This window comes from Aulonocara sp. 'chitande type north' Nkhata Bay, linkage group LG3, assembly GCF_057382095.1.
Source record: "Aulonocara sp. 'chitande type north' Nkhata Bay isolate Kocher_YH1m ecotype deep benthic linkage group LG3, A_spYH_male_GT1.1, whole genome shotgun sequence".
NCBI lineage: Eukaryota > Metazoa > Chordata > Actinopteri > Cichliformes > Cichlidae > Aulonocara > Aulonocara sp. 'chitande type north' Nkhata Bay.
The window spans coordinates 54017484-54043301 of NC_141346.1; the positions used below are offsets into that span (position 1 = coordinate 54017484).

The 25818-nt window shown below is 41.4% G+C and overlaps 1 protein-coding gene across 2 annotated transcripts; it reads left to right on the forward strand.

Annotated features, from left to right (window-relative positions):
• Window positions 1–94: 94 nt before the first annotated feature.
• Window positions 95–24029, forward strand: LOC147336207 (uncharacterized). Of its 2 annotated transcripts, none has more exons than XM_086287661.1 (4): window positions 95–244; window positions 17951–18361; window positions 22859–22975; window positions 23052–24029. In XM_086287661.1, the coding sequence occupies exons 1-4, from the start codon at window positions 220–222 to the stop codon at window positions 23150–23152; spliced, it is 654 nt and encodes a 217-aa protein (XP_086143787.1). In that variant the 5' UTR covers window positions 95–219; the 3' UTR covers window positions 23153–24029. The 2 variants fall into 2 exon arrangements, with proteins under 2 accessions (XP_086143787.1, XP_086143786.1); XM_086287660.1 differs by lacking the exon at window positions 95–244 and adding an exon at window positions 16196–16263.
• Window positions 24030–25818: the final 1789 nt, after the last annotated feature.

Genomic DNA, 25818 nt, shown 5'->3' on the forward strand with positions numbered 1-25818 from the left:
ATTTTTCAATTTACAACTGACTTATATTATTACAGGGTTTGTTGGGCTAAAGCAGTCGACACAACTTTAAATCAAAGCTCAGTTTAGGGTGGATGAGAGCTTTGCAATTTTTTGAGACCGTAATATCTATTTCACGTTTATATGAATAAATGTACAGAAAAAATGACAAACACAACTGCGATGGTAACACCCAGCTCTTAGCTGATCTTTTTTTCTTCCATGAAAAGAGGAACGACATGTCCGGGTAAAGTATTATTTTAGTTTATTTCCTCTGGTTAACTTACATGCTATAGCTGAAGAGGCATGTTTTATACACATATATATATACTATCAGTCAAACGTTTGGACACCTTCTCATTTAATTTATTTTCTTTATTTACATTGTAGATTCTCAGTAAAGGCATGAAATCTATGAATGAACACCTAATTATGTAGCAAACAAAAAAGTGTGAAATAACTCAAAACATGTTTTAGATTTTCCAAAATAGCCACCCTTTGCTTTGCACACTCTTGGCATTCTCTAGATGAGCTTTTGGGGTCATTGTCCTGTTGAAAAGTAAATGATGGTCCAACTAAATGCAAACTGGATGGGATGGCATGTCACTTCAAGATGCTGTGATAGCCATGCTGGTTCAGTGTGCCTTTAATTTTAAAATTTTGAATCCCCAACAGTTTCACCAGCCTCTAAAAAAAAATCATTCCCTGTCCTTCCATGATGGTGCCTCCTCTTCCTCGGGTTTGCCTGAGATATTCACTGAGCACACGGTCGGTTGGGGCCATCTTACTTTGTGAATGCTTGTTGTCTCATCCTGAACCGTAGTGCTCACACTCATCAGTCCCCGGCCTCCTTCCTTCCCCTTAGCATACAACCTCAGGGTGCTGGACTTGGGGTGAAATCTTGTTCTTACTGTTCAGCTGACTTCTCAGGACTTGCCTGGCCCTCTGCAGGTACTTGGTGGTTTTTGAGCGACCTCTTAATGGTTCCCATTTGCCTTTGGGATCCTCAGGTACTTGTAACTGTGCTCTATGTCTGCAATGTTGACCCAGGTGGGTGGAGGTGGCCGGCAATGGAGATGAACCCTTTCAGGTGGCAAGGCAGGAGGCTGGAGCTGACAGAAGCAAAGGAACTTAGGTGGTCCCACGTTGGTGACAATGGAAGGTCTCCGTGTCAAGCATCTGGTGTCCGGAGTAAGTGTCTGGCCGTCTGGCATCCAGCAATGGCGTGGCAGACGACAGGTGTCTGCTGCCCGGCATCCATCAGCATGTGGCAGCCATCAGCAAGCATCATCCAGCGGCAACGCGTGGCAGGCAGTAGCAGTCCAACATCTGGCATCAGACGACATTGTGGTAGGCAGCAGGTGTCAAGCGGCTTTTGTCCTGCGTCTGGCATCGGCGTGGCAGGCAGCAGGTGCCCGGCGTCTGACATCTGGCGTCTGGCATCTGGCGTATGGCGCCTGGCATCTGGCGTCTGGTATATGGCGTATGGCGTCTGGCATATGGCGTCTGGCATCTGGTGATGGCTTGGCAACCTGCAGGTGTCTGGCAATGGTGTGGCAAGTCGCAGGAGTCTGGCTTCTAAGATTTGGCGTCCAGCAGGTGTCTAGCGTCCTATGTGCCAGGTGTCTGAGCTACTGACAAACTGGGCATTGCCAGTGGGGAGCTTGTGCAGCTCAGTACGTGGATGCCCCATGAACAGAGCAAAGGAGTGCAGAGGAGTGAGCACACATAATCCTGATTACCCTGATGTGCATTAAAAGCTCGCCAGCAGGAGGACTGTGTTGACAGAACCAAATGAATTTAGGTGGTCTCTGGGGAAAAATAGGTGTCCAGCGTCTGCTGTCTGGAGTCCCATGATGGCGTGGCAGGCGGTAGGTGTCCAGCGGCAGGTGCCTGGCATTCAGCGACAGCATAACAGGCGGCAGGTTCCGCTGTCCGGCATAAAGCTACAGTGTGATGGGCAGCAGTGTGGCAGGTGACATGCATCAGCCATCTGGCATCTGGCCACTGAGTGGCGTGTGGCGACGACGTGGCAGGCAGCAGGTGTCCAGCTTCTGGACCTAGACCTATGGCATTTTTTGCATCAGTCAATGTTTGTCTCCGGACTGTGGAGGACCAAGGGAGAACCCACATAGGCACAGGTAGAACATGCAAAGACTACACGGACAGTCCCCAGATGTCTGCCAGTTTGAAAATAAAAATGTTAGATTTAACACCACAGAGCATGTTATAAAAGTGCACATTATCAGCATTCTCAAAACATCCTCAAAATGCTACCCTCAAAGCATCACGTCTTGGTTTAACTTCTAACTTTACAAGAACATTATCTGAAATGATAAGCATCCCTCTAGAGTACTTTGACAAATGATTAAAACTTTCAAAAATAATGTTAAAGCTCGTAGATCATGTTTGCCAGTATGGACCGGGACAAGCCTGACAATGAAAGTTCTTGAAGTCCACACAAAGTCCTTCTAAAAAAACTCTTGTTAGTAAACCAGCCTCTCACTGATTAGGTCTCAGTCCATGACCTGTTTTGTGTTTTCTACAAACTTGACCAGATATTGGGTCTCTTCCTCTGCAGGTTGTCTTGCATCAGTTATAAATCTTATTATAGTGGTGTAATCACCAAAGCATGGTTTATTGTGTTGCACATGGGCAGCAGCATCAGTAGATCTGCTGGCTGGTATGTTTAGATTCAATTGTCAAAGGAGCTTGCAAAGAAAAGCGTCTGGACTTCTTTAAGTTACTTGAAGACGTTTCACCTCTCATCCGAGAAGCTTCTTCAGTTCTAAGGTCAAATGGTGGAGAGTCCCAGATATAAACATAGTGGGAGTATCCCCCCACAGAGGGACAAAAGGACCCCCTGATGATCCTCTAATCGCCTGAGCCAAGGTGTGAAACTGGGTGTGGGTCCCAATCAGCCAGGGTTTTAGGTGAGCTCATTGTGAAACCTGGCCCCACCTTATCATGCGAATTCCTGAGGTCAGATGGCCCAGGATGTGAGTGGGCGTTAAGGCGTCTGGGGAGGGATCTCAAAACTGGATTATAGATGGCAGAGAGTTGGTGTCGTAAACCCCCGCCTCTGTTCAAAGATGGTCGCTCACAGTGGACATAGATGGCTTCTTTCACTCCTCTTTCAAACCATCTGTCCTCTCTGTCCAAAATGTGAACATTGGCATCCTCGAAACAGTGTCCTTTATCCTTAAGATGCAGATGGACTGCTGAGTCTTGTCCTGTGGAGGTGGCTCTTCTGTGTTGTGCCATGCGCTTGTGAAGTGGCTGTTTGGTCTCTCCAAAAACTACGATGACCTGGATAACTGAGAACCTTCACAGACATATTGCCGTACATTTTGGGAGGAACACCCTTCAACTGGTGCGGGAGTATGAAAGGGAATCAAGAAAACTGACTACGATGACCTGGATAACTGAGAACCTTCACAGACATTTAGATTCAATTCAATTCAATTTTATTTATATAGCGCCAAATCACAACAACAGTCACCTCAAGGCACTTTAGATTGTATACAATAATACACACAGAGAAAAACCCAACAATCAAATGACCCCTTATGAGCAAGCACTTTGGCGACAGTGGGAAGGAAAAACTCCCTTTTAACAGGAAGAAAGGCTCAGGGAGGGGCGGGGCCATCTGCTGCGACCGGTTGGGGTGAGAGAAGTTAGACAGGATAGAAGACATGCTGTGGGGTTTGAATCCACATATATTTCCATTATACTTTCATGCAGCTGTTTTTCTTAAATTTATGGTGTACATATTAGTTATCAATGAAATTCACAGTTCTCTCTTGTTGTGCATATATATTTTTGCAGTCTCTCATAGTATTAAGTGCCTGTGACCCTTTTTCCTTTAGTTCATTTATTTTAGGCTACTGTACTGTTTTTATTTTTTTCCCTTCTGGGATCAAAAAAGGAACTTACCTCCCAGTCCAGGGGGCTCCCGGTCCATGTGTACATCATCATCATTGAAGAAGTGGCTTTAGACTGTAGGTGTAAATAGATGAAAGAGTTGTGGCCTGTGATTTGCTTAGCCAGAGATTGTTTGGTTTCCCCGATGTATACGTCGCAAGAATCCTCTTGACACTTAACCACAAACATTTTATGTTGCTCTGTTTGTGCTAGTAGACCAGATCCATGGCCTGAACTAATTTTTGTCATGAGTGATGAAAATACAGACTCTAAATGAACAGAATCATTTTGTTTTATTTTACTGCCTGAGTTTCTAACCACACATCACTCACTTTGGCGAAGCCTACCTAAAACTACTATGCCAGTACAAATAAACAGCATGTACAATGACAGAGTACAAGAACCACCTGATTCATCCTCAGATAAAGAAAGAACAAGATTACACCTAAAAGGCTTCAAGGGAAATCATCTCTTAAGGGCCAATGAGCTATCAAAAGAAGATACTGGGCATGTGCCCAGGGACCATGTCCCATCCAAAAGGCAAACAGGGCAAAATAACAGACTTTTATTCAGTCAAACTTTAGCTCTCAAAAACAATAAACTATCAAAACATTGATATATATGTTTTATCATATCAAAATATATTGTGGTTGTACAACACTCAATTCGTAGAAGATACAGTTTTCTACTTCTATGAAAAAAGGAAGGACATGCCCAGGAAACTGAGTTACTTCAGTTGATTTCCTTTGGTTAACCTAGTTGCTGTAGCTGAAGGTATAGCAAGTCCCTCAAGCTCAGGTCCTCTACCAGAGGAGTTTGAAAGTCTTGTGCAGTATCTTAGCTGTATATAGGACAAGACTGTTCAGGATGTCTCTGTCCAGTACCTGGAATCCGCTTGAGCCCCTCTTCCACTTTGGAAATTACAGCTCATAAAGCTTCTATAACCACTGAGACCACTTTGGACCACGTCTGCTCCAGTTGTTACTTTAGTTCCTGATAATTCTCTATTGTCCCATGCTCCTTCTTCCTGTTGCTGTCCACTGGCATTGGTACATCTTGTCAACCACCATTATGTTTGGTTGGTTGGCCAGCAGCTGCATGCCCAAATGACCTTAGCCCTGGTTTTCTGAACCCCCTTTGGTGCTGTCTCCCATTGGAGCTTTGGGGACTTCTAGTCGATATTTAGCACAGATGTTCCTGTATACCAGCCACTCCCAAAGTCAAAAGTACTGTGGCCCACTTAAAAAACAGAAAAGCACATGGGGCCCATCCAATCTTAAATCTTAACAAGAAAAAGTGACGTATTTCCTTGAAAATTTTTTCAAAAAATTTGAATAAAATCTGACTCTTCACAAGGTTAATTATGGAGTTCCACAAGGACTGGTTCTTATATAGTGCTTTTCTACTCAATCTGAGCACTCAAAGCGCTTCACATAACTTGTACATTCACCCATTCCCACAAGCACTTTTTTCTAAGGTGTTTCTAAGTATCTTGCCCAAGGATATTTGGCATGCAGTGGTAGCACTTAAATGCTTCTTTAAGTGCTTGATGATTTGGTATGTGGCACGCCCCACTAGTGGGGCTCAGAATTCTGACAGGTGGGGTGCAAGTCAGCTGGCAGAAAGGTCATGCAGAACGAATGTTTAGCATTGGAATCACTTTTTTGGCAGAACTAAGAAATTCATGGCAGTTATGTGAATAATATGTGCATCCACTGAAAAGGTGCAGCCCAGTGTGTAACGCAACAGCCGCAATAAAGAAGTGTACTGAAAAGTGCGAACATGTGGTCAAGTCTGTCGGGCATCATTTGCAGTGGTGCCAAAACCCAGGATTGGGCCACTGGTTTCGGCCCAACCGAAGTTTCGACCCGACCACATGTTCACACTTTATTGCGGCTGCCAACTTACACACTGCAGCTTTTCGGCTACAGCCTACACACATCAAGAACAACAGAATCCAGTTCATTCTGTTTTAAGCTGGCGAGGTGTGATTGGGGATGGTGTTCAGGTGCATCCATCCCCTCCGCAACTGCGCCGCAGACCACGCCCGACTACAGCTCTGCAGTGAAAAACAGGCTCACTGTAGCCACAAAGAGTGAATAGTACTGTCACTAAATTATATATTTTTAATCTCTGTTCACAAGTTTCTGGATTTCTTTCTTTTTTTTTTTAATAAGATTAAGACTGAACTTTATTTTCCATGTTTGGAAATGTTCACATTCTGTTTAACTTGTTGCTTTTTTGAAGAAGTGGTGCAGACTAATGAAGCAGTCTAGTGACAAAAGTTACAAATAGTTGTTTAAAATGAAAGTTGTTTGTTTAAAACAAAAAATTACTGAAGGATTCATTGTCAATGACTTTATCTAAATAAAGTTGCAGCTAGGCTTTTCTGTCATTGTTTTGGCTGGGCCCCACTAAAAGTTTGAACCTCAAATCTCCCCTGCTTGGCCTCCAGTAACACTGTGAGGAATCTTGTAGTCGTCTTTGACCAGGATATGTCCTTCAGTGCGCATATTAAACAAATACATAGGACTTCTTTCTTCCATTTGTATAATATCTCTAAAATGAGAAATATCCTGTCTCAGAGAGATGCTGAAAATTAGTTCATAAATGTATTACTTGTATGTTGGACTAATTCATTATTATCAGGATGTCCAAAAATCATTAAAAAGCTTTCAGTTCATCAAAAATGCTTCAGCAAGAGTACTGACAGGGACTAGAAACAAAAGAGCACATTTCTCCCAAATTGACAACTCTTCTTTGACACCCTTTGAAGTCCAGAATTTAAAATACCATCACATACAAGGTCTCAAATAATCAGCTCCTATATTGTCTTTAAAACCTCATAGCACATCGTACCCCATTAGAGTACCATGCTCTTAGACTAGTGGTTTGCTCGAGGTTGCGGTTGATGTCTCACTCAATTTTGGCATAGAGCTTGATGTCATCTATTTACAGGAGGTGGCTGATGTCACTCCACTCCTAAATCACTGCTGAATCTATATCTGTATTCACTCTTAGTGTTGAGAAGGTTTTAGGAGGTTGAGTCCTTACAGAACAGCCACAGGGTCAGTGCATCATCTTGGTATATTCCACACTTAATGGTGACTTGTGTCACTGCCTTCAAGTTGGCCTCCAGTGTTGTATTCCACAGTCCCACTGAGTTCCTGATCAATGTTATTGGCACACTATTAGCCTTATACAAGGCAAAGCACCCCAGTAACCATTTGTAGGGTATTGAGTTCTTGTAGTTGACGGTAATGCTCAGGTTGGTCTGCCTGGCTTTAGAGCTCTATCCACCAGGAGCCGCTGTTTTGACCCTTTGCTGTTATTTTCAGTGCCTTTCGGAGATGTGATCATGTTCATCTTGATTGCTACCATGCGATGAGATGAGCTTCCATGTTGTGGTGAGGCAGGCAATCTGCTGGGAGTTTGATAATGCTGTACTTTTGTGGGGATCCACCATGATTATGATTGTTCGGCCCTGTGTTAGCTAGTCTGTTGTTGGCAGCCCTCTTTGTGTCTCTAGCCAAACATGGTGTACCATTAGCTTGTTCAGCCCTTCAGACCCAGCCAATAGGTATGGATCATCAGGTCCTGGTTCTTAATTCAGGACACTAATTGTTGAATGTCTGCCTTTGTAATCTTAGGTGTTTCTTCCTCTGGGCGGTTGCTGCGGTCTTCTCTTAGGTCCACCAGCTGAAATGTGGGGGTATACAAGTGTGGCCTTAGTCTTTTTTCAGAAAACTGCAGCAGTAAAGAAGTTTGGTTAACTGTCATTAATCTATAGTTTTACCTGGCAGGTAAAACATTACTCCATTGTGACAACCAATCAGTGGACAGTCAGATCTACTCCAGGACAAAAGGTTGGGGTTTTTTTTGGTGTGGGGGGGTATCTAGCCAAGACTACTTGGATCATCTATCCATGGAGAAAAAAATGGAGAAATGAAGAGAAACTATGAATTTTGTAGACTTGTGATCCATATTCTGCCCCAGCAGCTTTATTTGAATCCCTGAAAATAGCAACGTCTCTCCCAGAGCTCCATTTCGGTGACCTCTACATGTAACTTGTAGAGAATCCATCACCTAACACTGCTGCCAGGATGCAAGCTTTCAAAGTACAGACAGCTAGATGTATTTTCAGTCTGGATGGGTAAAATAATGGCGCTGTGTGGGAGGTGAAGAACAAGAAATTGCTTATTTAATTAAAGCAAAGTTAAGGGCTACATATCTACCTTAAACCAACTACCACACACAAATCTTATCTTTTGTTGACTTGGACTTTGACCAGAAAAGTTCCAGTAGTATTAATTTATTACTTTAATGTCATGCCATGAGAGTTGAGTATTTTTACACTGCAAATAATTCCTACAGTTTAAAGAAGCTGCCACTGACAGAAGGGGTTATTGCGCAATTTGACCTGTAAGGGAGGTACTCTGTACTCTGGGTCCTTCTGGTAGCTGCAAATAAACATTGATGAGTGAATCTGATAGCAGAGCAACTATGTGACATTTCGACTAAGTTAATCTCAAAGACATTCAGAGGATGGTTTGAGGGCAGACCTCACTACTGTTTTTGACCGACAGGTGGGCGTGTCCCAGAAGGTCTGACATCACGTGCATACTATGGACAGAACACCTGTGTGTGTGTAGTAAACTAGCAAAGTTGTGAATAACTACATAAATAACAATAGCATCACCTTCTGCTGGGGTAGCTCATTCATCACAAGCAATATTTCAGAATGTCCACAAGAGGTCTCTGTAGACCATAAACTGGCATCCACAGGACATGGCTTACAAGGCCGTGCTGAGCGCATGGCCACTGATGCAAAGGATCTTTGGGTCTATTTGATTATTGTATATTGACGTTCTGAGGCTAAATCAAAACAGATAAATTTGCAAACCCTTCGGCACTTCAGTAAACCGACGAACATCCTTCAGGATTTCCCTGATTGTGGCTTCCAGCCTTCTCCACAGGGGCTTCGTCTATATGCATCTTTGATCTTATATATAATTGCTTCTGGGATTACTGTGGCAGTGGCCTGTATGAGCTCATTGGTTTCAGTGATACTGGTAGTTGGGATGGTTGGCCAGGTTGGCTCATGATATTTATAATGGTCACTGTTGTTCCCACTGTGCTGTAGCCTCGGGATCTCTAGCTTAGATAGTAGTTTCAGCTGATGTTGCTGAGCTAAAAGGATGCTTCTTGGCCATTTTGGATGTTTGGTTTCTACTCATCTATAGTTCTCACATATATAACCTCTCTTATTGGGTTGGCTGGCATAGTAGCATTTAACCAACTTCATATTATCAGTCCTTGTAAATATACGCCTTGTTCCAGTAGTCGACCCAACCAAAACACCTGACACAGAATTTGTTAAGCCTGGCCTATTGTTCCGAAGACAGTAATGATACCACTGCACTATCCAATTAATGCAACTTGAGTACGCCACAGCAGTACCTTAACACTCTGGCTATTGTAATAATTTGCTGTACGGCAGTGAAGGTGAAGGCATGCTACACTAGATGGCAGCAAAAGCTGCAGGAATTCTTACTATTAGAGGATGTTTAAACTCCAGAAAAACTTGACCCCAACGCAAAATCTGCTCATGTTCTAAAGGAAGATATTTATGCATTGTGCAAAGAATCAAGAGTGACAACAATTGCAAAATATTGAAAATAGGTCTGCCGAAATACTTGTACTTGATTGCAATAAAATATGTGATGTAGATACACTAGAAAAGAAAATACCTTCATATAATAGTTATAAAACCCCTCATCATCAGTGGCACGCCAGTGGAGAGAGTGGACAGTTTCCGATACCTGGATGTCCACATCACTCAGGACCTGTCATGGTCCTGCCACATCAACTCCCTGGTTAAGAAAGCCCGTCAGCGTCTCTTCTTCCTCAGAAGACTTAGAGACTTCCATCTGCCACTGAAGGTGCTCAAGAACTTTTACTCCTGCACCATCGAGAGCGTCCTGACGGCAAACATCTGCACCTGGTTTGGGAACAGCACCAAGCAGGACAGACGAGATCTGCAAAGAGTGGTGCACTCAACCGAACGCATCATTCAATCAGAGCTCCCTGACCTGCTGCCCATCTACACCAAGCGGTGCAAGTCCAAAGCTAGGAAGATTATGATGGACTTCTCCCATCCCAACAATGGACTCTTCTCACTGTTGAGGTCTGGGAAGCGCTTCCGCTCCCTTAAGGCCAAAACAGAGAGAATGAGGAGGAGCTTCTTCCCCCAGGCTATTCGGGCCCTGAACCAGGTGTAGGACTGGACTCTCCCACACACGTCACTATAAGACTGGACTCTCACACACATCACCACACGCACCACCACACATTTCCTATAATCCTATAATTCCTATAATTTATAATCTTTATAATCTTTATAATCTCTTCTGCTATTTGCACATTCTTTCCTGTAAATTCCTAAGTTAATTTGTAAATTTTGTAGTAAACTGTAAATTGTAAATATTGTAAAACTTTTCTTCTGTCATTTAATGGTCGGGCATTGTACAGCTACAAGCATTTCACCCCCATGTCATACTGTGTATGGTTGTGTGTGTGTGACAAATAAAATTTGAATTTGAATTTGATTTGAATTTGATTTGAATTTGAAACCCATATAAAATATAAACCCATGCTTGTGGAACTATCTTGTGTATACTGAAAGTTAATGTCTCAAAACTGTTTCACTTTTAAGCTGACAAGCAGAACACTCTCTTCCTTGTTGCAACAGCTTTAGCCCTTGGCAGTTTTGAAACATCCTGTGGTTAAACAGCCAATACCCACATTTAAAAACAAAAACTGAAGAGTGTAAATTCTCGTCACAGTATCTATGCTAAACACAATCCAAAGAAGGAGGCTACAAATCACTGAAAATGAGAATTACCTGATTTCAGTGAATTAAGCACAATGAAATGTAGAAAGCACTCTGCTGAATCCTTTTTCTTACCATAAAAGGACCATTTGAAAACAGCTGTAAACTGCTGTTGAAAGGGCAGCTGGTAGGTGGAAAGTGTTCACATTTACCCACTGCTGTGACTCATTCACAAAAAAATATTAAAAGAGACACAATCATCTCCAATAGCTTATTTTAGGCATAATAAATATTTCCAGAGGGGAAAAGAAGGTGTAAATGTCATGACAGTCTCTTGCTGCAGCTATGAGACCTATATTTGTGACAAAAATTATATTCGTAAGCCCACTCTCTGTGTAAACTGAGCATATGACAGAATGTGATGCACCTTTTGAACTGTGAACTGCACTTCAGCTGGGACAAAGTTAACTTGAAAAAGAGCTGCTTGTGTGTCAGCACGGCTTTAGTTCTGTGGTGTTGATGCTCTTCATCTGATTTGACTGTTGCGTGCTGCTAGATGTCGGTCTGTGGAGGTCTATTCAGGCCAAAATTATGTTTACACCATTTACTATGAGCTTCAGTTAGTCTCAATGTGTCTTTCGGCTCCGCGCTTCTGTGTGCCTGTTGTCACTTGACAGCGCTGTTCTGTTTGCTGTGTGCACAATTACATTCAGGACTACATTCAGCACAGCACACTCAAACATTACATTAGTGCGACAAGTAGGGTAAGATAGTCAGAGGGGAAGACGCATGTCAAGATAACAGATTCACAAAGAGAAACAATTTTTCTTCAGTGTTTCTATTTTTCTACTATGCAGCTCGTCACAATTGAAGTCAAAGTTGAAAGGAGTTAGAGAAAGCAGGTTGAATACAACCATATATGTGTTATGTAACACGGACAAATTTCAATTCTTAACAGATTCATGTGAGTTGAGTTATTCACATCATGAGACTCTCTGTGCCTTCATTGATTATATGGTAAATGGCCTGTATTTATATAGCGCTTTACTAGTCCCTAAGGACCCCAAAGCGCTTTACATATCCAGTCATCCACACATTCACACACTGGTGATGGCAAGCTACATTGTAGCCACAGCCACCCTGGGGCGCACTGACAGAGGCGAGGCTGCCGGACACTGGCACCACCGGGCCCTCTGACCACCACCAGTAGGCAACGGGTGAAGTGTCTTGCCCAAGGACACAACGACCGAGACTGTCCAAGCCGGGGCTCGAACCGCCTTCCGATTACAAGGCGAACTCCCAACTCTTGAGCCACGATCGCCCGCTGTAGTATAGTGTAGTTAGGTACTCAATTCTAATTAAAACTGGGGCGGTGTTACCTTCTAAAAAGGACCTTAGCAAAGATCCAAACAGGAAGAGTACTGACTATTTATACTCGTGTTTTAACTCTTTATATCAGCTGACTGAAAGCAGTCCTTCCTCTGTGAAACCAATCAGAATTAGCTAAATAAAAAATAAAAAAAGACTTTAAGGCAAACATTATTTCTGTTATTTGAACCTTTTCCTTCCTGCGGTGATGTCATGGATGTCTACCATTTCAAAATCCCACTGTTGCACCTCCCATTCACCACATTCATTTCCACTTCTCATTAAAAGCAATGTTGCAATGTCTATGGGGCAAGAGTCTAGACCCCACTGCGAGGGTGGGGGTAGAGGTGAGGGGGATCTTCCTGAAAAGCTAAAAGTCTCACTGCCTTCAGAAAAGGATGATGCCATAATGGATGGTCTAACAGCAAAAAACACCCTGTTTTTACAATTTTTTCAAATGTAATTTTTTTGTACTATAACCTGTTCATTCCTATTGTAATGTAATCAAAAGGAGAATATTTGTAGTTGTTCAGAGTCCCACTAAGTATTCTGAGAGGGGTTTGTAACGTACACCGGGCATCCACATTAACACAGTGGGACAGACTGCTCCTCTGCAGATTCTGTATACAGAATATAATAATAATAATAATAATAATTTATACTTTATATAAATATATATATATATACTATACATATATAGAGGGCATGGATGGCATGTACGATCTACTGTACAATGTAAAGCACCTTGAGGTGACTGTTGTTGTGATTTGGTGCTATATAAATAAAATTGAATTGAATTGAATTGAATGAAAGTATACTCTGCGTATGTATATGTGAGTATATTTGAGTATTAATGTGTAATAGGATACTGCTTAGCAGTGTACTTAGCAGTGCGGTATGATGTGCCCGGAGCACCTCATATCACCTCACTAGTGAACAAAACCCCGAGATACTTAAACTCCTCCACTTAGGGCAGGAACTTGTCCCTGACCCAGAGTGGGCACTCCACACTTTTCCCTCTGAGGCTCATGACCTCAGATGTGGAGGTGCTGATTCTCATTCCCACCGCTTCACACTTGGCTGCGAACTGTTCCAGTGCGAGCTGGTGGACAAACTACAAGACAAAATACAGACTTACTATATAATATATACAAAGATGGAAGAATTAAGGATATATAGGTATAACATGCATGTTGCATGGTGTGTGTAATGTTCGTGGTGACTTAGTGACTTAGTGGTTTGTGGCTAAAGGGCTTCCTGTTTGTCATCACACTGACAGGCCAGAGGAGAGGACTAGGCCACTTCCGTTTGGTAGACTTTAAACTACACACTACATACGTAAAGACTCTTATTTAGAGTCTTTATGAATACGAAAAGAAACAACTTCCATTTGTTATCACTTAACAGTAGAAGTGTGTATTGTTGTTTAACGTTCATGAAAGTTCCCCAATAGCGCTACAGTTTCAAGGGGACTCATATACAGACTATCTTGAACTTTGCTGCACTATGATTGTATGCTATGGAATTTACTCTTCACCTTCTGTTGTACGACACTTTTTGTTCAAATGGATCAGAAACATGTTAGTAAGAACACGTTACCCTAAAACTACCAAGTCTGGTATGATGTTTTGAAAAATGCAAATCAGTATTACAGTAAACTCACTGGATTTCCAATTCAATTCAAACCCCAACAATCACGTAAGCCCCTATGAGCAAGCGCTTTGGCGACAGTGGGAAGGAAAAACTCTTTTAAACAGGAAGAAACCTCCAGCAGAAGTAGGGCCAGTAACACTGCACTCTCTGTGTTTCCAGTTTTTGCACCTTTGGATCAACATTAACTCGCCTCTGTTAAGAACCAGATTTCCTCTGATGCTGATCCTCCTCCCTGTCTCACTGCCTGTCAGAAACTTACCTGCCAACTACTGTTCCTCTTACCTCAGGTCTTCGTGGAATACGTGGAATAAGTCTGAAATCTCCATCTGCCCTTCTGGTTGCTGCAACATACCTTAGGTCTGGAAATGGAAAGGAAAGGTCAAACATCTCGTTCTACAAGTTCCATCTCTCAGACACTCACTAGGGGAACCACCCCTTTCTATGTCCTTGCATCGCACTGCTAAAAATAAGCAAACCTTCTTTCACTCCTTTTGCAATCATACTTATCTTCAACCTGAGCTCTGGAAGTAACTCATATTCTCCCGCTATTGCAGTGGGTCCCGCTCCTGTGACGTTCTCTCTCTGCCACTCCTTGACCTTAGTGATCCTTGTGTTAATTAAAATTTTGTCTAAAAATAAAAAGCAGTGTTTTGAGTCTGCTTTTGGGCAATGCCTTTGCACGCTGGCCACTTGGCCTTGATAGAGAGGGTGTCTGTCTCCCTGAATCCAAAATGGAAGCTGATTCACAGAAGAGGGCTTGCAAGCTGAAGGCTCTGCCTCCCATTCTACTTTTAAATACTTTAAGGGAATGCATTACACACCACTTGTTACTTTTCTTAAAGATATCACAGTACGTTACTTAATTAATCACCAGAGAAAGTAATTTGTTACTTCTCGATCCATTACTTTCACGTTACTCCATAACATGACCTGAAATGCATTGTCACATAATTACCAGTTAATAGTAAAACCTGGGGCTACACATATTGATGGAAATCTCAATCCCAATGAGCATAAACACAAACCGACAACACAAAGCATTTGCAGAAAACCTGCCCAAAGAGACTTCAAAGCAATTACCATAGTGATTCTACTTTATTTATATGTAAGAGTAGGACTGAAGGCTAAAAGGCTACTGGACTCCTAACTCATCAGTACTTCTGTTAAGTGCTGAAGATGAGGCTCTGGAAGCAAGACTCAGCTCAGCATACGCTCAGTTTCAACATCACTTTGGGTTCTTCTGTAGCTTCCCGTTAGCATGTCTGAAGTTGTGTTGTTTCTGTCTTGGATGCAGTTTTCATTTTACCATCCCTCTCTTGTCCCTTCTCACAAAATAGAAGTAGTGTCCATGACTGCTGCTAAAAAATTCTTTGCTGCTCATTTTTTGAGATTCTGAGGGACAGGGTTGGGCTTTTCTTTCTTTTTTCTAGTTGATAAATGGACGAGAAAATGGCACAACAGGGATATATTTAATTAAATTCACAAGTATGCTACATAGTGCCTTAATATTTTATTAAAGACAAGTAACATACAATGGGAACAAGTCTGGAAGTTTCAGTTTACCTTCTGTATTGATCGTGAACCAGCTGAGCGATGTAGCCACAGGTCAGCTAGCTTTGTCCTATGACCACAGCCTCTATAGGAAAGACACAAATTTAACATAAATATGTATGAAAAGTATGAAAAGCTCTTTTTATGTTTTAAATTTGCACTTCTCTGCACAAAGACTTCTTGTACCAAATAATTGTGACACTTTCTTCACCATCAGGTCTCCATGTAGAGTTTTATTTTCCCACACACTCTGAATACCTGATGTGTGACATGAGACAATGTACCCAGTTATTCATTGTGTTCTATATGTTTCCTGTGTACTACCTACATTAATGACCGTAAAGACTAATGGAAACATTATACAGTTTAAATAAACTTACCACTTACCGTAAATATGAGATAAACTGCACAGGGTAAAACAGAAACAGTCTGGTAGTTATTTCGGTGCAAAGTGTTTTCAACATGTGTTGATGTGCAATTGTGAACGAACACTTTAAATATGTTAAAGAACACGATCTTACCTAAGCGCTAAATACAGCGCCATATAGCTGTCTGATTTTTTTGTTAATACTAATTAAAGAACAGTTTTAATGGTGTTGTCTTTTGTGTTACATTTTCTAGCCTGTGACTTTTAATCTAATGCTCCGGGGAATCTTTTGTTTTCATGTGTTTGAGTTTTGACAACACTGACAATATTTTCTTATGTACTGAATTTTGCATAACAAAATATTAATTTGATTGAGTAAAGGAAATGACATAACTGCCGTATAAAAGCCTAAATTACATCTTGGGCTAGTGGGGGTGGGGAACAAAGGTGATATCTGTAACTCTCAAGGGAAGTTGTCACAAGTATCAGTATTCAACGGTGAATTGTACGAGGATGAGTCTTCTGCTGGGTCGTCTGCTACTTTTGTTCCTCCATGCCCTCTCATCTTGGTGTGAGTAAAAACATCAATATTAATGTAGGATCATGTGTGCTTCTAAAGATGCAAACTTTAAAAACTTTAACATTTTTAAATTAACTTGAGAAAATAAATAAAAAAATAAACCAAAGCTAGATTTCTGGGCATAATCAAAATCTAATGGGTGCTAAGCTTTCATGGAATTCTCACATAACTTGAAAACTAAAGTTTCTAAAAGTACTCAGATTATACAGAATTAATTTTTAGCATTCAAATTATTGTTGACTTTAATCATCCTACTTATAATGCACAGGAACTGGACGAGATAAAAAAAAAAAGGGGGGACCTGCTTAAACATAAAGCTTAATGAAAATAGCGAAATATAGACATAGTTGAATGTAAGTGCTTTTATGCATTTTTAAGCCCATCACTTTCATTTTCATGACAAATTTACAGTGCATGGCTAGTTCTGAGCAGGAAACTGAGTGAAGTTTAGCTGAATTCACATGAAGGAAGTGACTTCACATGTTAAGTGACTGAACATATAGTGAACCACATTAAACAACTTATGGACATCAAACAACAGTTAAAAGGAGAGTGAATAGATTTCTGACTTAGACTTTGAATGAAGAAGTTATATTTATTCAAGGTTTTTGAAACGATAGATGTAAAAGACAACCTAAAAGTTGTCAGGAAGTTTATTTGAGTTTATTTTTTATGTTTCTTACCGTATTACCGTAATGCTAAGTTCTAGTGTTACTATAAATATGTCTTAGTTAGGTTTTGTTTAGTTAAAGTTTCATCCATGCTCCCTTGTTTATGTGTCGTTTTCTGTCTCTTGTCCTCTGTGCATGATTTTTAGTTATGCCTGTGCCTCGTTCCCCTTATCTCTTTCCGTGTTCCTCTCCTTGTGTATCATTCGGTCTCCCCAGTCTGTTATGTGTTTCATGTCTGCGTTTTCCATGTCATATCGTCAAGCTTGTGTTGTCATGTCTACGTCTCACGATGTTTCCTATGTTATTTTGACAGTCTGGTGTTCCATGTTCAGTGTGTTCAGTTTTGCCTCCCCTGTGGGATCATGCTCATTTGTGTCAGCTGTGTTTGCCAGGTGTTTCCACTTCCACAGTACTCTTCTGTGTCATGTCTCCATGTTCCAATGTGTATGTGTTAGTCCCCGTAGGGAAATTACTCCTTTGCATTTAATCCATTCACCCAGTGAAGCAGTGGGCAGCCACCAATGCAGCGCCCGTGGAGCAGTGTGTAGGGACTGTACCTTGCTCAGGGGTACCTCAGGGTAGCCGTTCAGTGGATTCGAACCCCTGACCTTCCGATCATGGGGCAAGAACTCTATCTACTGAGCTATCCCTGCCCCTGCCCACCTATTCCAGGTGTCTATGTATCCACGCCAAGTTTCACATTTAGGGTTTTTCATGCTTAGTTTTCCCAGTTTAGGTTATTGTTTATTCTCAGCTTGGTTACCTTGTGCATTGCTTTGTGTTTCTCCGTCAGCCATAATAAACGACTCGCTTTCAGTTAATATTAAGTTTGTTTCCATGATTTGTTTTGTCTGGATTTAGGTCTTCTGTTCTCAACTCCACACAGTCTTTATCCACTGCCCTTGACAAAAATGATTGTCATGTCATCTTTATTTCCAATGTGCAATCACTACTTTATATTATTTTTAAATAACTTACAATATTATGTTCCACTTTATCTCTTACAGGTGTTTCATCAGGCACATTTGTTGTGACCCAGAGTCCTCATGTTTCTGTCATGGAGGGCGAGACAGTAAACATCACCTGCTGCTGGACAGGGAAGTTTGAAAGATTTAGAGTGAACTGGTTTAAAAATCAAACAGAAATTAGGAGAGATCAGCCTAACGTGTCTCTGAAAAACGAAGAGAAGAAATGTTCATCTTTGAGTATCTCAAATGTTAGACCAGAGGATTCAGGGACGTACATCTGCAGGGTGACTGTGGAGATACCATCTTTAACTGAGGCTAAAGGAAATGGGACAGTCATCACAGTCAAGACGATGGGAAGAAGTGGGACATTCGACATTCAAGACAAAAGAAATCGTGAAGAAGTGAAAAAAGTGAAGAATGATGACAACACAGGTCAGCATATTGCTCGAGGTAGGTGACAAATCACCAGAATGCTGATAAACATGTTTATGTAAGCCACTGGGTTGTCTAATATAGGTTTACCGAGACATGATCAGGTCTTATGAGCAAACATCATTTAAAAAAAATATTGATTGTGTCTCGAACGTTATTAGTAATGTTTCACTAAAAACATATGAATGTACACTCACAAATCAACAGCGGTGTTATACATCTGCTCTCACATGATTAGCAAACCGTGCACTAGGATGATGGTGGTTCATAAACAACCACCATCATGCAACAAGACGATGGTGGTTCATAATCCCATATGCAAATGTCTGATTGTGTAGATTTTTAAAATGGCACAAAACCGCTGTGGAACCAGGATAGCAAAAATTAAGTTCATATTTTGTCAAGTTGTGCAGAGGCAGTGTTGGGGAGTAACAGGATACATGTAGCGCCGTTACATATTTAAAATACAGAATATGGGTAACTGTATCCCGTTACAGTTACCGTTTTAAAAGGGGGTATTCAGAATACAGCTACTCTGTTGAACTAAATGGATTACGCGCGGTCTTTTCCTTTTTCATATGTTAGGCTATGCCCTCTCTATTTTTGGAAACCCAAACAAAACATGCATTAAAGAGGCTCAAATGCCTGTGTCTCAATCTCACTGCCCATGTCACCTCTACTTGCCGTGATGTCACATCGCTTGACGTGAAGAAATATTTTTAAAAATTATTTTTCAAAAAATGATTTAATATGAAGGCAATAGGCAGAGTGTTACAGGCATCACCCTAAAGAATGTAGCCTCATGGACAGTATAGTCCGTGCTGCAGGCAGAATGGACTGCTATACCCGTGATGTGTCTGTGAGTGCGAGGGAGGGAGAAAAAGGAGAGTCAAAAAGTACGAGTTGCCACCGAGCAGAAGCAGGAGCTGGAAGCATGTAAATATAATAATAACCACTGCAGCCAAGAAGAGTGCCTGACAAGCCCAGTTGTAAGTAAGCTATTAAAACTCGACTGTACTCTGTGTTCGTGTTTTCCTCTGAAAAAATAAGTTCCGTTGGAGCAGCCTTTCAACGCCTCTCTCTGTCTCTCGCTAGCAAAGTTGACCCAGGCAACAAAGTAAAGCTAGTTTTCGGCTACGAGCCCGACACGAAACCCAACATATTAGCCAGAGGTCCCTTTACGGTTTGGAGCCGCGGACCCATTTTCTATAAGCGCGGAATAGTTTTCTATTCCTGCAAAAAGTGCAGCCTTACCTAATGTCAACCTACTGTTGCGCATTTCTTATTGATATTTGAAAATCCAGTTGGTATTGTTATGTCGAATAACCTTCAGTAATGTCAGTGAAGGTTCTCAGTCATCCAGGTCATCGTAGTCAAAGGAGCTTGCAAAGAAAAGCGTCTGGGTCAAAATCAAGACACAAGAAGTGGAATCCTTCACTGTGCACATTAACGCTGTGGATAAAAACATCAAGTTCACCAGGGAAGACACAAAGGACGACTGTTTGCCTTTCCTGGACTGCGCCGTGCACATCGAAGAGAACGGCAACCTCAACATCGAAGTTTACCGGAAGCCCACACACACGGACCAGTACCTCCTCTTTGACTCCCATCACCCTCTGGAACACAAACTTGGAGTAATTAGGACCCTACACCACCGGGCAGAACATGTTTCCTCTAAGCCTGAAGGAAAAAAGAAGGAACACACACATGTAAAGGAAGCACTCAAAACGTGCGGCTATCCCAAATGGGCGTTCTTAAAGTCAGCAAAGAGGCACAGAAAAGAAGACCAGACACCAGCGAGGGAGGATGAGAAGGACAGACGCAACAACATTGTCATCCCCTATGTAGCCGGTGTATCAGAGAAACTCAGGAGAGTTTTCTCCAAGCATGACATCCCAGTGTATTTCAGACCCAGCAACACACTCAGACAAAAACTGGTTCACCCGAAAGACAAAACGCCAAAACATAGACTTAACAATGTGGTGTATGCTGTACAGTGCAGCGAGGAATGCTCAGACCTCTACATTGGAGAGACCAAACAGCCACTTCACAAGCGCATGGCACAACACAGAAGAGCCACCTCCACAGGACAAGACTCAGCAGTCCATCTGCATCTTAAGGATAAAGGACACTCTTTCGAGGATGCCAATGTTCACATTTTGGACAGAGAGGACAGATGGTTTGAAAGAGGAGTGAAAGAAGCCATCTATGTCCACTGTGAGCGACCATCTTTGAACAGAGGCGGGGGTTTACGACACCAACTCTCTGCCATCTATAATCCAGTTTTGAGTTCCCTCCCCAGACGCCTTAACGCCCACTCACATCCTGGGCCATCTGACCTCAGGAATTCGCATGATAAGGTGGGGCCAGGTTTCACAATGAGCTCACCCGAAACTCTGGCTGATTGGGACCCACGCCCAGTTTCCCACCTTGGCTCAGGCGATTAGAGGATCATCAGGGGGTCCTTTTGTCCCTCTGTGGGGGGTCACTCCCACTAGGTTTATATCTGGGACTCTCCACCATTTGACCTTAGAACTGAAGAAGCTTCTCGGATGAGAGGTGAAACGTCTTCAAGCAACTTAAAGAAGTCCAGACGCTTTTCTTTGCAAGCTCCTTTGACAACCTTCAGTAATAGTAATACATCACGCAACAATAGTACATTCATGTAGTTGTAAAAAGCATGATAATATATTAAGTAATCCAACGTATTCAGAATACGTTACTCTCATCGAGTAACATGACGGAAAATGTTACAAAATGCATTTTGTAACATGTATTCTGTAATCTGTAGTGGAATACATTTTAAAAGTAACCTTCCCAACACTGTGAAGAGATGAGTGGTATGGACCTAAAATGCACAGGAGTGGATATAGTGAACAAAGGACAAGCCCTTTATTTGGCCAACAAGTAAATAAAAAAATATAAAAAAAATATATAAAAGGGGTGTCAAATGTACGGCCTGCGGGCCACATCCGGCCTAGGAGATAATTTCATATATCTGTTATTAAAGATCCGTCGTTATGTGGGAGCCGAATCTTCAGCCTTGCTGAGAAACCGTGCATGGGAGGGTAGGACTTTATTTTAATGGGCACACCATGCGGCCAATCACATGCGAAGGCAGAGATCACACCATTATGTAAAAGAAGGAAGGGCAGCAGACATTCCTAAGACACAAAGAGACGTGAGCCAGTGTTCCAGGTTAACTGGTTTTTATCCTAGCTGGTTAGATCTGTTTGCACAGTCCATTCTCCGTGCAGCAGATGTTGGATTTTTTACTGAATAGTCTTCTCTGTCTGTCAGCGTCTCATGGAGTTTGACAAGATTAATGACGTTGACCAAGAAAGGTCTCCATCTCCAGCTCATGCAAATATAGACACGTGTCAATATTATCCTCAGACAACAGTGAAATTATGTTAAAAAAATTAAATCAGAAAGTCTTCCACCTGTCGTCGTGCCCGTGTCTTTCTGTAACATAAATAACAAGCCGAGATTTTCCTCACAACACAACCGATGAGCTCGACTGACCGTCGGGTTTACCTGCATACATCCTGTTCACCTGTCAGCTGTTTAAAACCTGCTGATATAGGAAACACGCCCACGTTACCTGGTGACGATCACAGCTTAATATGGGCAGCTGCTGATCAATATAACGTGAAGTTATTCTGCACAAAATAAGCAAATGTATCTTTTTTCCTCAGCGTAGAGCTGCTGGAGCTCGTGCTTCCGCTCAAAGTGATTGATTGTTTCTCTTTTTCTCTTTCTACTATAGACATTTCTGTTGTTTTTTTGTTTTCAAAAAACAAAACAATGACAACAGTCTGGGCAATGACGTTTTTAAATCTCATGCTGACTGTTTTCTTCCTTTTCAACAGCAGCATTTTCTTCAGTATGTAGAAAAACTGTTAAATATGTAACTTCTTCACACTGACAGGAAGGAGAGTTTCACTAGTCGGGCCCACTTAAGTGGGCACCATATGGCCCGCAGTGTAAAAATGCATTTGATGCTCCTGCTTTAACTGAAACCTATACTGGGAGACTATACTAGAACATTAGGAATTGGGGACATTAGGGGATGGTGACTAACGGTCTGAGGGATAAAGGGAGACAATACATACACAAGCAGATGATGAGGGGAAGTGGACATATGGGAACACAACTGAACTGAACACACTAAATGATTCAAGGGGAAGTGAAACAGAACACGATGCAAACAAGACAAGTGACTACCAACATAAAACAGGAAATTACACAGACAGCAGACAGCTAGGGAGGCAGAACACAGACAAACCAAACAGACATGTGGACACAACCAGAGAGACAGGGATCACAAAAGGGAACCCACAACCAAGGAACAAAACAACAAATGTGGTTAACAAACTCAAAAGTGTGTGGAAAACCTACAACAAGTCATAAATCCACAAAACTCAAAACACTGGCATGGAGTTATCACTCCAGCCTGTGGACTGTGTATAACCTGTGTGCACCTGATCAGATGCCTCTGTCGATGAATTTCAGAAGCCCCAAAGGAAGAAGTATTCACTTATCTCATGAGGACTCTGCCCGTCCTCGCCTTGATCACAGCCTTCTTCTGGCTCTACTATGTAGGGAGCAAAGCTCAGCAGAACTCAAAAGGTACAATACAACACAAAGCTCCAGTGACAGCCAGTTGGTTACGCTGCATAATGACCGGTTGATTGTCATATTTCAGCTTCTTCTGGAAATAAACCAACTTCAAATCAAAAGCAAGAGCAAGACGAGGAAGAGGAAGAAAGAGATGGAAGAGCAGTAGAAGCAGCAAATGAATGTTAGATAAAAGTGTCTGATAATTAAATTTGATTACAAATAGAAGAACTATATTCTTTTGTTACTGATCAGTTAAGAGTATGTATAGTTTTATTCTTCATTCATTCAAAACAACAAATGTTGGCACAACAAAAAGTGACTGCACATGTAAATAGATTGAAAAGTGAATAATACCACAACGCATGAGAAGTAAAGTGGGTAGATGGTATCTGTGTGGAAGTATTGTGTCCAAGTAGTGGTATGTGACACTTGTTGACTGTTGATTCAGTGTGAAAGGTTTATCCTGTGCCCTCACATCTTGAAGTAAGTAAAAAAAAGAACCTCTTTGCTTTCAGATTTGTTCCTATTCTTTGTTTTCACGTTCAGTTAAACTTCAGGTAATTCTGCCATTAAGCTACTAAAAAAATTGGAATAAAACGTTTCTGTGTTTTCTTGCACATGTTTTAACGGCACATTTGTTGTGACCCATACTCCAAATATGTCTGTTCTACTGGAGAGAAGTCTGACAGAGTGAGTGTGAACTAGCTAAATAAGACAAAGGAAATGGTAGACATCAGAATTCTAAAGATGGTAATACAGATAAGCTTGTTGCTGGGGGTAGGTAACAAAATGTCCTGCCATACTTCATGTTGATACCGTCCCGTTATGGACTGTATGATATTATCTTGCTAGTAGTAAAAGTCCGAAAAGCTCCACTTGAAATGAGCAAAAACCCATAAAAATCTAGGCTGAGCACCTGATCCTGTTTACAGTTTTAGGATTATTGTATCTGTACAAAGTTATAGACCTGATCTCAAAGAAGTCTTCTTTAGCAACTGAAGAAAATACAGTATTTAAGAGCTGCTACAGCCTGTGCAGCTATATCAGTGTCATCCATGCTTGTTGCCACTTTTATGTTTTACTTTGCAGATCACATTAGCTAAGTCTGCTAAAAACTGAACCACAGACTTGCTTCACCAGTAAGTATGAGAGCTGATGGCTAGAGTCTGTAAGGTGTAAGGTCCAGCCGATTGGAGCACTGGGGATAGCAGTTGTTACAATGTAGCAGTGCCTTTCAATCGTGTTTTCATCTAACAAGAAGCAGTTCTTGCTACCTGGTAGTGAATAACTTGTGTTTACCTCATCAGATGAATTTCCCAGGTAGACATGTTCATTTCAGTCCTTAGACTCTACCTATCCTTACCCTCAGCACAGCTTTCCTCCACCTAAGGAACAAAAAGCCACATAAGGCTGAAAATAAGCTAGTTTTCAATATCAAAGTGTAAATGGAAAATTTATTTATTTACTTTCTTTAGCCTTCCATCTGTAGCACTAAATGTCTGTCCTTTAACTATTTGCTCAAAACAGTATGATTTTGCTGTTATGAAGAATTCAGCGAAGCGAAGGAAGATAAGCTGTGGCTTTGAACTCTGCAAAAACTGTAAAAGACGAGACTAATCTGAGCTTTGGGTGCCAATGTTTGGTGTGAATAATTTGACCACAGATGTAGGCGTCAGTTGCTATTGTTGGTTCAGTGTGAAGGAATGAAGCTTTTATTAACTGGCCTGCTGTTTTCCTGTATATGCATCCTCTCTTGGGGTAAGTAAAAAAAACCCTCGTGCATTTTCTTTTCTCTGCTTGTTTCAGAATTTTATAAATCATTTATAACGACTGGTAGTTCGGTCAGGTACTATTTAGCTGTAGTAGTGTTAAGGCTCAATTTTACAACTTATTTTTCTGTATTTCTTTGTAAAATATTGAACAATTTTACGTCTGTATGTCCAGTGTGATCTGTGACCTCCAGTATATGTTTTTCTATCCAGGTACTATTTTACTGTGTTTGCAGTGTGTTTGGAATCATTGTAATGCTGAAAAATGAAACTGTTGTCAGTCAGACACATTTCAGATGGTGCTGCATAATTGTTGGTACTTTTCTACATTTAGAATGATTATATGTCGTAATGATTTGTCCTTTGCAAAGTTGTCTGTTATGTGTAGACATAACACTTGTGTCATGTTTGTGTGCGGTGTTCAAGGGATTCAAAGGTCAGTATTAAGTGGCTCAACAAAATAAAAGCTAAACAAAACAAATAAAAAAACAAACAACATTCACCTGAAAATGGCCAGATATGAGGACTGGACTGAAAAAAATTAAATGAACTTAAAAGGAAAGAAGAAAAACTTTGAACTGTTGCTAAGACTGAGGCATGGCTCGAGTGTTTTGCACAGTACTGTACAATGTTGTTTGGTTTTTGTTCTTTGTTTTCTGTGTCTTTGTTTGTGCAGCTTTTCAGTCATCCAGGTCATGGGAGTACTGTCGTATTTCAAATGCAGTTTCATCAGCCTGAAACACACTGGCTGTTCAAATGTCTTGCTTACCTCATGGCACACAGGTTGAGAACTACTGGTCCACCAAACAATAAATCTAAATGCTAAAGGCTATCAATTGAAATGTTATAGCTTTAAGTTGCTCAGCTTTTGTTCCATTACTGGGAGAGGGAACAGCGGTGATGGCTGCTACTAGGTTTCCAGGAAGTTGGATTGTTAGCATGGTAACCCTGTAATTTAAGGTGATCAGATGAACTCTATCTACTAAATGCCAGCTTGACAGCATTTAGCTCAATTCAGTGCTGTACTAACTTTCAAATTCACACAGAGTACAGCTATGCTAGTAGCTCTTAACAGCATATCCT